This window comes from Perca fluviatilis, chromosome 10, assembly GCF_010015445.1.
Source record: "Perca fluviatilis chromosome 10, GENO_Pfluv_1.0, whole genome shotgun sequence".
Classification (NCBI taxonomy): domain Eukaryota; kingdom Metazoa; phylum Chordata; class Actinopteri; order Perciformes; family Percidae; genus Perca; species Perca fluviatilis.
The window spans coordinates 39750286-39767951 of record NC_053121.1 but is presented as its reverse complement, the minus strand read 5'-3'; the positions used below and the strand labels follow the sequence as shown (position 1 = coordinate 39767951).

Sequence of the window (17666 nt, the reverse complement as noted above, 5' to 3'; positions counted from 1 at the left end):
CGAACGGCTGGCTGCAGCTTGTTAGCTAACATTAGCTTTCTAATTTCACCCACCCAACATGCTTTCATCATACACTGGTTAGCGAAATATTTGCCAAACCAAATTGTTACTCATCTGGTGATAGCGATGTGTTTTCCTACGATGTGAATTCAACATTAAGTTGTCAACTATTTTAGAGGCTGTGGCCATTGTTTACTTCATTAATGTGTTTACTGTGTTATTGGACTGAGGATGGGAGGAGGATTCGGTATTCGGTATTCGGCCGAAACCCAAAAATCTGGATTCGGTGCATCCCTAGTTTGAACTGATATTAGGGTTAGTATTGAAGAGTTATGGTTGTGTTTTGCTCAATATGATTTTAAGTGGCTGATCAGTGGGATTTGCTGCCATTAAATATATATCCTCTGTCCCAGACGAAACCTAATATTTATGTGAAGGACGCAAGATAATTTTATAAATATGACCGCGTGGTGTACCTATGGACCTAACTAGTATTTAGACATCTGATGTTAAAGATTTGTGTTGTTGTAGATTAAATGACAGAGAAAAGAAAAAGGGACATAATATCCTTTGTCAGTACACCAAAACGCCAAGTAAGTACAATAAGTCCTCATATCAAGACAATTTGGTAAGATTTTTATAAGAATGGGTGCTTAAGGAAATACTAACGTCACTATGTCACAGGCAAAGGACACAGAAAGAACTGAAGAACAGGGAGACCAGGGACAGCCAGGTGTAGAGTGTCAGGTAAGTGTTCTGAGCTTGGTTAATATTATATATCAAAGCTATTTTTTAGTTCTAGAGCAGTGGCTATAACCTGATACATTTATTTGTTACAAAAGCATTATATTTTTTTTAAGAAGCGCTGGAAGAAGTATTCAGATTACTGCAGTAAAAGTACTAATACCACACTGTATCAAAAAAAGTACAAAAGTCCTGAAGTGAAAATGTTACTTCAGTAAAAGTGTGTAAATATCGTTAGGAAAATGTAGTTAAACTACTAAAACATTGTAGAAAGTGTAAACAATCAAAACAGTTGTGTCTGTGTGTTTGTGAGAATGGATTATTTCCTCTCTGTTGAGCTCAGTCTGAAGCTGACAGGAAACAATAGTTGAGACTATGATTACTAACAGAGACACAGCTAACATGACCAACCTGTCTGATCAGGGGAAACCAGCATACCTGGGTCACAGGTTACATAGTCTCAGTCGTCTCTAACGCCTCTTGATGAAACAGATAGGCTTTCATTTTAATCACCACAGCTGTCGTACAGCGGCCATGTTGGGACTCAAACTGCAGATGACTTTCTGGAACCTCAGCAGGGAGACACAAATATGTACAAAACATCTGAGAGAAAAGACTTTAAGATTATTTTAGCTTTGTCTTCAGTTGAGATCAGGGATGTGCACAGACAGGAAAAATTAGGAATTGTAGGTTTTGGAGTTAGCCCAATACCTCTATACATAAAATAATAACTAATTCACAACGCTATGCACAGCACAGATACAGTACAATATACTGTGCATCTATTATTGATTGAGACATTAGTTTTGAATGAGTTATTAGCCTTCTCCAACTTCTGATGAAATACACCTGCAAAAAAATCCCAAACAAGAAGCAATGAAGATGCAGCAGGTCCTGTGTGGTTCCAGATTGCTTGTCTTTTTGTTTTATTAAACAACTCAAAATCATGTAACCATAACACACATATGCTTTAAATTGTATCAACATAACATTTCAGTTATATCAATGGCTCACTGGGATCAATGGGAAAATGGATCACTCAGAGCAACACTCTTTCAAATAAAATGTCAATCAAGTTCATCAAATCATCTATTACTCACATTTTTTAATTCGTATGCATTTCCATTATTCCATTTTCATCAGTTAATTTTTGTCACTTCCACCCTCTCAGATCTGTAGATGTGTCTAAAAGTCGTAGAATTATACATTTACACTTTTGTTCTGGTGGTTATGACTCTTAAAATAAGATTTGTTTTTGCTTTGACCCATTTATCAGTAAGTGTTAACATCTGAACATGAACCAAATGTAGGGGCCCCCCTCAACCCTGCAGGGGCTCCACAGGAGGATGTTAATGCAGTAAACCAGGTTAACAGATCAAATGATAATATCAAATAACTGAATATTTATAATATCTAATGTTACATATTACTATGTCTTTATATCTTTTCTTCTTCATGTTGCTTAAAAACTATTGTTTTTATATTTGACAAACAAATAGATGTTGATGCTTTGGCAACATTGTTATCAAAACTTAACTACTAATAAAGCCCATTTGAATTTCAATTGAAAAATTGAAAGAGAGACAGACAGAGAGAGGGAGAGAGAGAGAGAGAGAGATGCGAGATAGACAGAGATAGGGGGTGTGGATCGTGTGTATTGTGCTGTGTGTTGTTCATTCATTCATCCTTACAATGACACTAAAGTCAATTCTGATTCTGTGGAGATATCTTTTAAATTACTTTTTATTTGACCAAGAGAAACCAGAGCTGAATGTATAAAGCAAACAGCATCGGTCTCAGGACAGAACCTCGAGCCATAGATTTAGATGACAGAGCATAGTAATGAACAATAACTGAAAAACTCCTGTCTGAAAGGTAAGAAGAAAACCACTCCAGAGCTGATCCAAACATGTCCATCCACTGCCTGAGTCTCTCAAGTACGATAAAGTGATCCACTGTATCAGATGAAACACTGAAGTCTAATGGAACTAATGTAGAATCTTTACTTTTGGTTTATTAATTACCATTATATAATGATCCATGAATGAATCTTACATTATTATTTGTTTACACAAATGTAATCATAACAATCTACAAAACTGGTCTGTTTGATAATTTGGTATTTTTTAACTCCCAAAAAAAGTTAAGTTACGATTTTTCTTTTTGGTGTCTTTTGGATCTTTGCAGGGACGAAAGATGGAGACACCTAAAAAAGTCATCTTGGGAATTTTAGAAGACTTGGGAGCTGAGGACTTTGGGAAATTTAAGTGGCACCTGCAGGGAGCCCTAAAAGACTTCCCAGCAATCCCAAAGAGTAAACTGGAGAGTGAAAACAGGGAGAACACAGTGGATGTGATGTTCCAGACCTACTGTATAAACACTATTAATGTGACCAGAATAGTTTTAGTGAATATCAATCAAAATGACCTAGTGAAGAAGTTATCATGTCATGGAGAATTCAACAACTCAGAACCTGCAGGTAAGTCATAATCATTATAATAATATTAAGAATAATAAATGTATTTCATAGTGCTTTTCTAAGATGCTTTAAAGTTTTGGTTTACATAGATACAACAAACAAACAAGATACATAGACAAAGTTACATAACAAACAAAAGAAAAGAAACATGCATGTGCATGGATAAGCACAGGCAAAGCATGAGAGGTGGGCAATGAAAAGGAGGAAAAACTGGGAAAGTCTGTTAACAGGAAAAAACAAGTTCAAAGAGGTGAATTTCGAGGGCCTGTTTGAAGGATGGTAAGTTGCTTGACTGTCTGATGTGTTCAGGGAGGGGGTCCCAAAGGGTGGGTGCAGCATTTTTTTAAATTATGAATAAAAATAAAATGGATGTACCAAAGATCAAACTGATATATCACAGTCTTCAACAAACATTAGCTTTGTTACCAATGTCTCCCTCTCCCATCTACAAAGATATATATTTTGTTGCCAACAACAGAACAAGCAACCAAAACATCTACAAGAGAAACTAAATTTAAAGTGTTTCCGATATCAACAAAGGATGAATCAAAGTCTGACTCTTTTGTTTACTCTGCTGCTAAAAATGTGCACAAACTGATGTCACTGTAAGATATTGCTTGGGCAATATTAATTCCCTCTGTAATTAAGTCATATACCTTCTGGTTTATTTGGATAATGAAGAGTTCATAGATGTATGACTGAGACACCCAACATCTTGTTGTTTTTAAGGAATACTAAGTAATTTTACAATAGTTAACATATTCAGGACGTCGTCGTCAAATAGACTCAATAGATTTTATAAATACAGGAATGTGCACACTCACATTCACAAGAACAAACCCTCTTTGATTTCATTATTTTATTCATTCAGAGATTCTTGCTTTGTGCCAACGCAAAGTCAAATCCAACTTACTTAAGACGTTACAACGTGTGTCTGAGGGAATTGCAAAAGCAGGAAACAAAACCCGTCTGAATCAGATGTTCACAGAGATCTACCTCACAGAGGGAGGGGTCACTGCTGAACATGAGGTCAGACAGATTGAAACAGCATCCTGGAAACCAGACAGACCAGAAACAACCATCACATGTGAAGACATATTTAAAACCCCACCTGGAAGAGATGAACCAATCAGAACAGTGATGACAAAGGGAGTGGCTGGCATCGGGAAAACAGTCTTAACACAGAAGTTCACTCTTGACTGGGTTGAAGGCAAAGCCAACCGCAACATCCAGTTCACATTTCCATTCACCTTCAGAGAGCTGAATATGTTGAAAGAGAGAAGGTACAGCTTGGTGGAACTTGTTCATCACTTCTTTAGTGAAACCAAAGAAGCAGGAATCTGCAGGTTTGAAGAGTTCCCGGTAGTGTTCATCTTTGACGGTCTGGATGAGTGTCGACTTCCTCTGGACTTCCACAACACTAAAATCCTGACTGATGTTACAGAGTCCACCTCAGTGGATGTGCTGCTGACAAACCTCATTAGGGGAAATCTGCTTCCCTCTGCTCGCCTCTGGATAACCACACGACCTGCAGCAGCCAATCAGATCCCTCCTGGGTTCGTTGACATGGTGACAGAGGTCAGAGGGTTCACTGACCCACAGAAGGAGGAGTACTTCAGGAAGAGATTCAGAGATGAGGAACAGGTCAGCGGAATCATCTCCCACATCAAGACATCACGAAGCCTCCACATCATGTGCCACATCCCAGTCTTCTGCTGGATCACTGCTAAAGTTCTAAAGAAGGTGTTGAAGAAAAGAGAGGGCGCAGAGCTGCCCAAGACCCTGACTGAAATGTACATCCACTTCCTGGTGGTTCAGTCCAAACAGAAGAACGTCAAGTATGATGGAGGAGCTGAGACAGATTCACACTGGAGTCCAGACACCAGGAAGATGATTGAGTCTCTGGGAAAACTGGCTTTTGAGCAGCTGCAGAAAGGACACCTCATCTTCTATGAATCAGACCTGACAGAGTGTGGCATCGATATCAGAGCAGCCTCAATGTACTCAGGAGTGTTCATGCAGATCTTTAAAGAGGAGAGTGAACTGTACCAGGACAAGGTGTTCAGCTTTGTCCATCTGAGTGTTCAGGAGTTTCTGGCTGCTCTTTATGTCCATCTGAAATTCACCAACTCTGGAGTCAACCTGCTGTCAAGCTCCTGGTGGCCTGGATTTTTCAGGGACAAATCAGCACGGTTCTACCAGAATGCTGTGGACAAGGCCTTACAGAGCACGAATGGACACCTTGACTTGTTTCTCCGCTTCCTCATGGGTCTTTCTCTAGAGTCCAATCAGAATCTTCTACGAGGCCTGCTGACACAGACAGGAAGTAGCTCACAGACCAATCATGAAACAGTTGAGTACATCAAGAAGAAGATCAATGGGGCTCTGTCTGCAGAGAGAAGCATCAATCTGTTCCACTGTCTGAATGAACTGAATGATCGTCATCTAGTTAATGAGATTCAACGGTCCCTGAGTTTAGGAAGTCTCTCCACGGATAAACTGTCTCCTGCTCAGTGGTCAGCTCTGGTCTTCATCTTACTGTCATCAGAAGAAGATCTGGATGTGTTTGACCTGAAGAAATACTCTGCTTCAGAGGAGGCTCTTCTGAGGCTGCTGCCAGTGGTCAAAGCCTCCAAAAAAGCTGTGTAAGTACAGCAATAGTTAGAGTCATATATCATAATTTAAAGGCTCTGCTGTCTTTTCAACTTCTTGATTGTTTTTTCTTCATTACCGACTCCTTAGGCTGAGTGGCTGTAACCTGTCAGAGAGAAGCTGTGAAGCTCTGTCCTCAGTTCTCAGCTCCGAGTCCTCTAGTCTGAGAGAGCTGGACCTCAGTAACAACGACCTGCAGGATTCAGGAGGGAAGCTGCTGTCGGCTGGACTCCAGAGTCCACACTGTGAACTGGAGACTCTCAGGTCAGGATTCCTCAACCTGTTGAACTGATGGTCACCTAAATCCTGATTTACATTAATGGATAAACTTGAATCCCGCCTCAGATTGTCTCTGTTTGTATGATTTCAAACAGTTGTGTTTATTTAGTTTCACTCTCTTTCCATGAACGTGTTTTAAGTTTTTTTCATCTCACTCTGTTGTTGGAACTTGAAATATCAGACAGGAATCAGAGCACTACCAGTAATGTTCATTTGTTGATGGACATTAGTGGGTGTTTGATTGTGTTTTGTTTTGTGTGTCTGCAGTCTGTCAGGCTGTCTGATTTCAGAGGAAGGCTGTTCATCTCTCATCTCAGCTCTTAGGTCCAACCCCTCCCATCTGAGAGTGCTGGACCTGAGCTACAATCATCCAGGAGACTCAGGAGTGAAGCTGCTGTCGGCTGGACTTAAGGATCCACTCTGGAGACTGGACACTCTTAGGTATAAACACTTGATGAGCATAAAAAGGATATATTTGTGTAGGAGGTCTCCAAGGAGAACATTTCCAGCAACTAAAATGATAATTCCCTGTTGTTGAAGATCACTGCAGTTTGGACAGCTCTTTGCCATTTAAAGAAACTGTCTTTCATTTTGAGAAATATTTATATTTCCTCACCAGTGTTGGGAGTAACGCATTACAAAAGTAACGCAATTACAGTAATGTATTCCTTTTGGCTGTACCGCAGTAATATAACAAATTACTAATACAATGTTGGTAATATTATACCCGTTACAATCTCAGTAATGCGAGTTACAACGCATTTTAACCCAACATTTAGCGGTGCTTTGTTTTTTGAAGTACCGCAAAACATTTGGTCACAGAAAAAAGAGTGTTATTTCCTATTGCCGGACTCGATGATTGAGATGACTGCAGAGATAGATATGTTTGCCAGATGGGCATTATTTTCAGGAGATTTTTAAGCTGTGTTGAAGTAAGTTACTGTTGCCGTGGTCAGAGCCAGAACCAGAGACGGTACGGACAACAGGTGACGGTACGGACAACAGATAACGGTACGGACAACATCTGTGTCCATACAGGTAACGGTACATCAATGTAGACAGCTGTGAGCCCGTGCAGCTGACAGATAAAAAAACATGTCTGTAATGTTTAGTTTAACTAAAAACATGGTGAAAATGGATTTTTTTATGCTGTTGACACCATATTCTGATTTATGCGGTGATAAATAAAAAAAAATAAAAACTTCCCTCTTTAAAAACTTTTGACTCTAATTTGTCAACACAATAAATACAATTTTGAACCTTGCTTTATCTAACAGTCACATTTCTGTTCTTGTATGCAAATTATTGCATATTTATATAAATAATATAAATAAGATAATGCATCACTTGCATATATAACCGTATCCACCCGAGCTTGTCATATATGACATAAAACAGTGAAAAATGGCATCTCCGATTGATATTTTAATCATTTCACAGCCATAAGAGCTGGAGCCGTATTTTCCAGCTAACAATCTGGCCGTCACGAGGGTGTCTTTGGTGTCTACAGGAGGTTTTCTATCCAGCCTGGAACTTGTACCTTTTTTTGGTGTCTTTCAGCAATAAATCCAAACTCTTACATCCAAGATTGATCCACTTTCTGTCCATAATTTATGAATTTTCGGCCGCCGATTGCTGCTAGCTCTGATGCCAACCATCCATTTTGTTTACCATGATGCTTTGGGAGCTGCATGTTTTTTCCTTATAAACAAATGGAAGGCAGGTCCGTCACATATTAGGCCCATATAAGGCTGTCAATACGTCATCCGAGGGACAACAAAGATTGTTGATCACTCAAAGTCAGAATAGTAAGATGTGACCAAAGATCATGTATTACCATTATCCATCATTGGTGCACTGGTTTTTGAACACCCTGTTTGCACAGCCTAATTCCACTATCTCTGTCATGTCCCACTGCATTTTTTTGCTCAGATGCACATCTGCACTTGCCCTTTTGCACAACTCATTTACTCTTCTGTATATTGATTGATATTTTCTACTCTTATGTATATTATAGAATTATGTAATACTTGCACTAACTGTATATTGACTCATTACTACATTCAGCATTTTCATAGACGGACTTTCAGGTTTACTGTGTTATTTCTTATCTACATCACTATCTAGACCACAACCTGCACTAACTGTATATTTGCTCTTCACTGTGTTTTAGCTTATACAGACTGTCTATGTTTATTGTGTTATAACTGTTCTAAATCACTAACTGGTCCACATTTTGTAATATCTATATTTTGACCCTTTAGCGGTGATACAGACTGTCTATTAATCTATACTGTTATCACCAGATCACTTTCACATTTTTGTACTCCTGTATTGTATTGAATGTGAAACTGTATGTTGTCTCACGCTTTCTTAGCCAGATCGTCGTTGCAAATGAGAACTTGTTCTAAACAGCCTACCTGGTTAAATAAAAAATAACTTACCATTGTAAACCATTCTATAGAGTAGAATAGCATCACTGTTTTGAGTTTTGGCATAAGTTTGGGCCTTTTTTGAAGAAATGTAAATAGTTTAAGTTTATTTCTTCACAGTTTGACTCCCAAGACATATGAGAAGTGTTTTAGACAGGAGATTGGCTTAGCATGTATTGCTCTGTGTCATATCAATACATATCTGTGAGATTCATGTTCTGTTTTATTTATTAATTTTTTCTTTATGGTCCTAGAACCTTTTTTTTAAATTCAAGTGACCTCACTGCAACACAAATATTCTAATAGCCCAGTTTGTCCTGAAAAAAACTGATGTTTATAGTTTGACTGTAGACGACAGGGTTGATGTTTCACAAGCTTTTTTAATCTCTACAGAGAAAGGTCCATGTACATTAAAACTTGACCTTGAACCTACTGACCTCAGGACAGGACTTTTGAGATGTATTTCTCCAGCTTTCAGACTGTTCCTTCATCAGTGTATATTAATGTGTGAGAGTGATGTAATGCCCCCTCCCCTCCTCCTTTCAGGGTGGAGCCTGCTGGAGTCAGATGGTTGAGACCAGGTCTGAGGAAGTGTAAGTCTGTTTTACATTTCATTCATGGAACTGTGACATCACTCATTCAACCCTCTGATGTCATCATCAAAGTGCTGATTGTGTTGTGTCTCGTTCTCTCCATCAGATTCTTGTGAACTCACACTCGACACAAACACAGCAAACAGATACCTCAAACTGTCTGACAACAACAGGAAGGTGACATGGGTGAAGCAGCAGCAGCCATATCCTGATCATCCAGAGAGGTTTAACTCCTCGTATCCTCAGCTGCTGTGTAGAGATGGTCTGACTGGTCGCTGTTACTGGGAGGTTGAGAGGAGAGGAGTTGTTGATATATCAGTGAGTTACAGAGGAATCGGCAAGAGAGGAAACAGAGATGACTGTTTGTTTGGACGTAATGATCAGTCCTGGAGTCTGAGCTGCTCTGACCGTGGTTACTCTGTCTGGCACAATAACAGAGAAACAGACCTCCCTCTCTCCTCCTCCTCTGTTTCTGATACAATAGCAGTGTATGTGGACTGTCCTGCTGGCTCTCTGTCCTTCTACACAGTCTCCTCTAACTCACTGATCCACATCTACACGTTCAACACCACATTCACTCAACCTCTCTATCCTGGGTTTGGGTTTAGGTTCTGGTCAGAGGGTTCCTCAGTGTCTCTGTGTCCTGTGGAGGACGGAGAGTCTCCTCCTGTGAAGAGAACCAGACAGTTCAGCCTGATCAGGATCATCAGCTGATGTTAGTGAGGAGAATGTGGGTTTTTGTTTGTTTGTATGATTTATTTGGCTCCCATTAGCTTCAGCATAAACTAAAAGCTATTCTTCCTGGGGTCCTACAATCTATTTTGTGACAACACCATTTACTTCATCCCTTTACACACCATACACACAAAGACCTTACTTCACATTACACAACATTTGAAAATACAAATCATACTTTACAGTTAACGCAATTAATCACACACAAAAAAATAGATAAATAAATTACACTACTCCGAATAGATCTATTTAAAAAAATAAGATATAACGAAAAGCCCTATATCAGAATCTCTCTAAGTTGATATTAAATATTGAAACATCTTTGAAGGTAAAATTTCTTAAGTGATTTTTTAAAACCATACTGAGTGTTTTGTTGTTTGATAGTTTTTGGGAGAGAGTTCCATTCACACATTGCTCTGAACCTAACTGAACGTTGAATTGATTTGGTTTTCACTTTAGGTAAAATAAAACTACCTCCTACTGCATGCCTTGTTGGATAATGATGTGTATCCATACTTAAAGATAGTTTTGTATATAAAGTAAAAGGTGTTTTGTTTGTTGTAACATTATGTAAAAAAATCATTAGTGAATACACAAATCTATTTTTAACTTTAAACCATGAGGCTTTCATGCATTTTATCAACATTTGATCTAAACCCACATGAGAGAACCACATGTGCCACTTTATTCTGAATCACTTGGAGTGTTTTTATATTAATTATTGAAGTGCTGGACCAAACCACAAGGCAGTAATCAAGGTTTGAATAAAACAAAGCATGAAGTACTGTTTAACGGTCTGTGGTATAAAGTTTTGTGCACACCTTTTAATAAATTGCCCATTTTAGTTACCAGTTTCTGAACATGTCTGTCCTAACACTATGGTTAATGTGATTGTCTCATTGATTTTATTTTGAGTTGATATCTGGCTGCCCAATTGTCCTTTGTGCCAGTATTGTTCAATGTAGAAAAATGAGTTCCAACCGCTGAACAGGTAGTTTTAGATACACTGAGAATCCATTTGTTGCTCCTTATCCAGTCTACCACTGGCTGTAGCTCTCTCTGTAGTTTTGTATTTAAATCAACAATATCAGTTCTGCCTAAATATATAGTGGAATTATCAGCAAACATTGAAATGCTTGCTTTATCTAAAACAGATGGAAGATCATTGGTAAAGATTGTGTAGAGGAGCGGTCCAAGACAACATCCCTTTGAAAAGCTTCCATTAAAGTAAACTAATTGTCTTCTGTCTGTCAAATAACTTTTCATCCATAATAATGTAGTTCGTGAAAAAACATAATATTCCAGTTTTTTAAACAGTGATACAGTGAAAAGTGGTGGTCAATTATATCAGATCCTGCAGTGAAATCAAGCATTACAACACCTATTATTTTCCTCTCCTCCATATTCTTGAACCAGTCATCAACCATCTGAGTCAAGGCAGTGGCTGTTGAGTGTTTTCCTCTACATGCAAGCTGAAAATGTGTAATTAAATTATTATTTAAAAAATAAGACTGAATCTGTTCATAGACAATTCTTTCCATTATTTTACCGAGAATTGGTAATAAACTTATTGGTCTACTGTTTGATCCAGAGAAAGGCATTTTCTTATTTTTAGGTATTGGCACAACTTTATATATTTTCCATGCTTGCGAAAATATATTTTCCGTAAAACACATATTAATTATATGACCAATAGTAGGAGCAATGATTGAAACTATTGGCAACTTATATTCAAGATAGTCAACACCAGGTGGTTTGTTTTTACAATTCATCAGAAGTAATTCCACTCTAGAACCACTGACACTCTTGAATTTAAAGTGTAAATTGCAAGTAAAATTTTTCATGAAGTTAAGCAATGTGCTTATTAAACATAAAGATTAGAGCTGCCCACCATTGTTTTTTATGGCTTTTTATATCAAAATGCTGAATATATTATGAAAAGTAGGTATTTTTTACAGTGGTTTTAAGCACTCCCCCTCCCTTCCACTAGGCGGGGTGTGACGTCATAAGAGTGACTCCAAGACTAGAGTTACCGTTAGTAATGGCTAGTAGGCTAGCAGTTATATTGGAGGCCTAGCTAAAATGGTAAACTATTGTGTTTTTGCGGGATGTACGAATACATCAGAAACAGGGCAGAGGGTCCACTAGGACAAACGGCTGATTGGTGCCTGGGTGAGGTTTGTGGCTACGAAGCGGGCTGATTTTACTGCTGCCTCTGTGACCCACTCTCTCTTCTGCCTGCTGCGCTGCGGCCCTGTGTGTTTGTGTGTGTGGCCGTGTGTGTGTGTGTGTGTGTGTGGCCGTGTGTATGTGTGAAAGACGGCTGGCCAACGAGGTTGTCAGGTGCTTGTTGAGTTTAACTCCGAAAAGACAGTTAACCACAGGTTCCCGTTAATCTTACGATGGACATGTGTTGTGATATTTAAACAAACGATCCGTCAACGGTCAAATAAAAGCCTCTTATCTACGAGAGCGGTCTGAGAGACCTCCGGTTTACAGCGGGGTGTCCGAGCGAGACTGTCCAAGTGACGAGCCAGCGGCCGGGGCAGGCGCTGCTGGTTGTCGCGTTACTTCATGGAGCTTCTCAACTCTGAAAACTTTGAAGGAAGTTCAAGGAAGACTGCCTATATTTGAAATCTAAACAGTTAATTTCTCGCCTAAAACGTTCTCAGAAGTGAATTTAGTGATGGATAAGATGGCGAAAATGGATAAAATTGTCCCGTTGTTGGCCTGTCTATGTGCCTGCTATGGGTTGCTACTCCCTCTTATGACATCATCACCCAGTTACTGTAAAAAACATGCTACCTTTGAAGAAACCCCAATAAATGTTATTTTAACGCATTTTAAGACAGAAATGTTTAAATACATGCATATTGAGCATATTATTATTTACATAATAAATTGGTTGTGGTGGTTAACCTGCACTTTACACTTTAAAGCTACATGTTTTACCTTCCATCATCTTTTTTTTTATCAATGTATTTGATAAATCTATCTTGTGTGGCTGTGTAGTATTTTTAAGATTATTTATTTGATTTATGAAATAATCGTTAAGATGATTTGCTATATCACTTGGTTTAGTAAAAAAATCCATCTTCATTTTCTAAATAAGCTGGAGTTGATTTATTATTTCCTCTTAATATATCATTCAATGTATTCCATAATTGTTTACTATCATGTTTTATTTCTGTAATTTTCTTTGTAGAAATACCTCTGATGAGTTTGCATTTCTGACACCATCTTCATATTGTAATAGATTGAATCTTCTAAATTACCTTCTCATTATTACTTTTGGACCCGATTTAGCAACTTTTGTTTTCCTTACAATTGCAATAAGATTATGGTCACTACAACTAATCAGCATGGATAAGCAATTTGAGCAAAGTTCTAGTCTATTTATAAACATGTGGTCAATACAGGAAGCTGATTGAGTGCCATCCCTTTTTATACATATTCTAGTCGGTTTATTAATCACCTTTGATAATCCACATGCCATTGCTGTGCTCATTAATTTGATTTTCCTAGGTCAGTCAGAATAATTCCAATCTATATTGAAGTCACCCATTAAGTTTCAAGATTCATACTACTAGCATGATCTAGCATATCACATATTTTTTATTATTATTATATAATATTTTTATTTTGTCGATGTTTGAACTAAGTATATTGAATATAAAGTTGTAAACAAAGGTAGAGCACTGCAATGTTTATCTCTAAAAGACAGACAGACAGACGGACAGACAGGCAGACAGCAGTTCTGTGTAACATCAACTTCATTCCCATCTACCTATAGTTTAACTTCATTTGTGAATTTATGGTAAATTAAAACTCATTTATATGAACTGAAACCTAATTTAGGAGTAAAATGTGTAGAAATGATGACTCATGGTGACTCTAGTTGAGAGGATGTAATAGTTGTAAGCTAATGAATGATATATTTAAATATGTGATATATATAAATGTTCTTTTGTTTTCTTTATTGGAAGCTGCGGATGTTTAAAGGTTGAACTCTGATGAAATCAACATTTGAAATCAGTTTAAAGAGATTAGTCTCCATCTGGTGGAGAGACTCAGCAGCACAGAGGGGGAGGTGCATGATGGGAAATGTAAGTTTCTCATGCTTCATTTTTCTTTCTTCTGTTGAAGTTTTTAGTGTTTTTGATCCTTTTTTGTCACGTTACTGTTGCTGTTGACAAGTTCTGGTTGTTTTTGAATGTTGAAGTTTCATTTTTTTAAACTTGTAATCACCTTTCTCAACGTTTTTGTTGCTTCTTTAACTGTGTTGTTCCCAGGGGCGTAGCACAAGATCCTGATGAACAAAAAGTCCTGATGGGCACCCATGTTCCTCAAACCCCTCTATATATATAGAATAATATAAATAATAAAACACACTAAGATGTTAGTGTTACTTGGTTTGCTTTAGTGACAGTGACAGTTTCTGAAACTGTGTAATGTTGACATGATATGTATCTACCGATTAGCTACCAAGCTACCTATGACAATGATTAGCCTATTATTGCTAATTATAGACATTATAGCCTATTAATTTTAAATTAAACATGTTTCAAATTAGGCTATTATAATGGTGTGTTGTGTGCAAACAGCATTGTTAGTGTAGTTTATTTATTTAGCCTTTACCTCAGATTACATGTATAACCAAATTATCATTTGAAAGTGTATGTTCTGCTCTTTCAATGGGTTGTCTCAGTCCGTTTTTTGAACTAACAGTCACGGAGATATTCAAGCAGTTTAGCACCATGGATTTCGTTTTCTAGTTTTTGCTCACCTTTCTTTGAAAAGAAGTCAGTTACCAATTGTTTCCCCTCATTTAGTTTTCTCTCCTTCTCCTGTCTTTCCTTTCTTTTTTGGTAGCATGATTTGGCTTTCTTGGAGAAAGACATTTCTACAGCAGAAGTTTGCGCTCCACCAGATGCTCAACTGAACTAATGAAAACAAAATGTGTGCAGATGGACTAAACATTTGGCGCAATAGCAAGGGGTGGGTGAGACCTTAGTCTTTTTTTGTTGTTCCTGTGTCTCTGTTGTTGACATGGAAGATAGATGTACATGTTGCTGATGACCTGATCAAACAGCTCAAGTTGATTTCCTTTCTCCAGCCGTCTCTGTTCTCTGCTTCCTACATGGAGTCTAACTCTCCCTTATTTATTCACTATGACACATTTAAAGCTGTCAAAACTAAATATATTGAATATAAAGTTATAAACAACGAAGTTTGAGCCCAGGGGAACGTTCATCTCTAAAAGTTGGGCAGTGTGTTGCTATGGTAACCGTGTTGAAGGACATGTTGCCTTTTTATCAGCATTAATCAACAGAGATATTAAACAGGGGAAATCACTTCATGTGTTGTTTGTGTCTGTATTTATTATTTGTTTATTTCATATTATTGTTTAAATATGTTTAGTATGATTTCTGAATCATCAGCAGTAAGAGATGTTTACCTGGTAATACCTTACTGAGTCCAGCGGAGGTCTCTCTAAAACCAGACAGGAACTAGAGCTCTTATTCTGAAAGGGCAAGTCAGAGAGAGAGAGAGATGGAGAGAGACAGAGAGAGATGGAGAGAGAGATGGAGAGAGAGAGGGAGAGAGAGACGTCCTTTCCTCTGAAGTTACATGAATCCGTCAGCTGTTTGGGCGAGTTAACAACTCCTTCAGTTGCACGGCTTCCAGGAAGACTGCTCTCTGTATCCTGGCTCATAGCTCCTCTATGATCCCTCCTCCCTCCTCCATGATCCCTCCTCGCTCCTCTATGATCCCTCCTCGCTCCTCTGTGATCCCTCCTCGCTCCTCTATCATCCCTCCTCACTCCTCTATGATCCCTCCTCGCTCCTCGCTCCTCCTCCCTCCTCTATGATCCCTCCTCGCTCCTCGCTCCTCCTCCCTCCTCCATGATTCATCCTCACTCCTCCATGATCCCTCCTCCATCCTCGCTCCTCCTTCCTCCTCCATGATCCCTCCTCGCTCCTCTATGATCCCTCCTCGTTGATTCCTCCTCCCTCCTCCATGATCCCTCCTCCCTCCTCGTTGATCCCTCCTCCCTCCTCCATGGTCCCTCCTCCCTCCTCGTTGATCCCTCCTTCCTCCTCCATGATCCCTCCTCCATGATCCCTCCTTGCTCCTCCGTGATCCCTCCTCGCTCCTCCGTGATCCCTCCTCCTTCCCCTCTACTAAATATTCAGTGCTAGAAATCCAATGGCTGTTTAATTTCTAAAACAGAGGAAAAAGATTGACTTCCATACTTAGTCTGCTCTGTCTAAAGGTTAAGAGGTTTGATGATATATATGTTTCTGCTTGTGTCTTGCTGTTTTACCCTTATATTATGTTTAACTTATGACGTGAGATGTCCTCTGCTCCGTTGGTCTGTCACGTGACTTTTTACCTATAAATATTGACCATGTGATCATTCTGTGCTGGAACACGTATGTATGTTCGAATGACTTTATCGCCACGTAGATATTAAAGGCTTTTTAAACGTTACCCTCTCGAGTTTCGCCTCGGATTCCTTCAACCTTTAGATCCCCAAACCTCGAGTAGCACTCAGACAGACGTATTGTGACTTTGATATATTATAAATATTTGGATTGAAGTTTAATGACTTAAAATGTATTACTGAATTAGAACTTATTTTCATCCAGGTCAAACTGCCTCCTCTTGCTCCACTACTGCCTGTTTTGGTTTAACACCATCCACCAAACTTTGGTTTTATATGTCAAACTTCTCTCTTCTATAAAACACTGCTGTCAAAATCCACCCACAATAATAACATGTATTGGCAATTAGGAAGGTACAGATTCAATTATAAGCAATATCTCAAAGATATTTTATCAATAGTAATAAAGTTATGAATGTGTGCATTAATAACTTCATCAAATTGAGAGACAATCATAACGCTGCACCACCCTGTTCAGTAGTCGCAACCTCCCCCCCCCCCAGTCTGACATCCCTCCATTAGTGCATGTATAGGACCTGAGCATGTGTGTAGTGGATTCCAGCAGAGTGTACATCATAATTTCCCCATTAGGGATCAATAAAGAGCGTAAAAAAACATGTAAAACAGGGACCAATAACTGAACTATGAGAACAGTCTCCAACATGGTGAAACCTTCAAACGCAACACTCACCTAAAAGCCCATCAGCTGACTCACAGCGGAGAGAAACGCTTCACCTGCAGCGAGTGCGGAGCCACTTTCCTTTACAAGGGTCACTTCCAAAACCACCAGAACATTCACACGGGAGAGAGAGTGCACGGCTGGGACGAGTGTGACACAGCGTTCACATCCAGAGGTGAGCTAACCAACCATAAGTGCATTCACAAGGGCTGGAAGCCACACAGCTGCGACGAGTGTGGGCAAGCGTTCGGATGGCGAGGAACGCTGATTCGTCACCTTCATATTCACTCTGGAGAGAAGCCATATTGGTGCGAGATCTGTAAGAAGATGTTTTCCCGGGAATACGCCTTGGATCAGCGCAGTCAGGCCGGAGAGAAACCGTATGTGTGTTAAGAGGGTAGCAAGGCTTTTAGTTCATCGGGAAGCCTGTTGGTGTATTGTATTCTGAATTTTTATCTGAATTCTCAGAGTTTTTATCATGTTTAGTCCTTAAATCAGACCAAGTACTTCTTGTAGGTGATTTTAATATCCAAGTGGACGTTGACAATGACAGCCTTAGTACTGCTTTCAACTCATTACTGGATTCAATTATGTTTCAGTCAGAGTGTGCACAAGGCGATGCACT

General features: G+C 38.9%; 2 protein-coding genes across 2 annotated transcripts; both read left to right on the top strand.

Moving 5' to 3' along the window:
* The first annotated feature begins 343 nt into the window (after nt 1-343).
* LOC120566855 (protein NLRC3-like) lies at nt 344-11383 on the top strand. Its single transcript, XM_039813517.1, has 7 exons — nt 344-747; nt 2932-3223; nt 4095-5868; nt 5966-6139; nt 6422-6595; nt 9133-9179; nt 9286-11383. The coding sequence occupies exons 1-7, from the start codon at nt 676-678 to the stop codon at nt 9891-9893; spliced, it is 3141 nt and encodes a 1046-aa protein (XP_039669451.1). The 5' UTR covers nt 344-675; the 3' UTR covers nt 9894-11383.
* A 639-nt stretch (nt 11384-12022) lies between these two features.
* On the top strand, nt 12023-17434 carry LOC120566590 (zinc finger protein OZF-like). Its single transcript, XM_039813106.1, has 2 exons — nt 12023-12086; nt 17061-17434. The coding sequence occupies exons 1-2, from the start codon at nt 12023-12025 to the stop codon at nt 17432-17434; spliced, it is 438 nt and encodes a 145-aa protein (XP_039669040.1).
* The last annotated feature ends 232 nt before the right edge of the window (nt 17435-17666 follow it).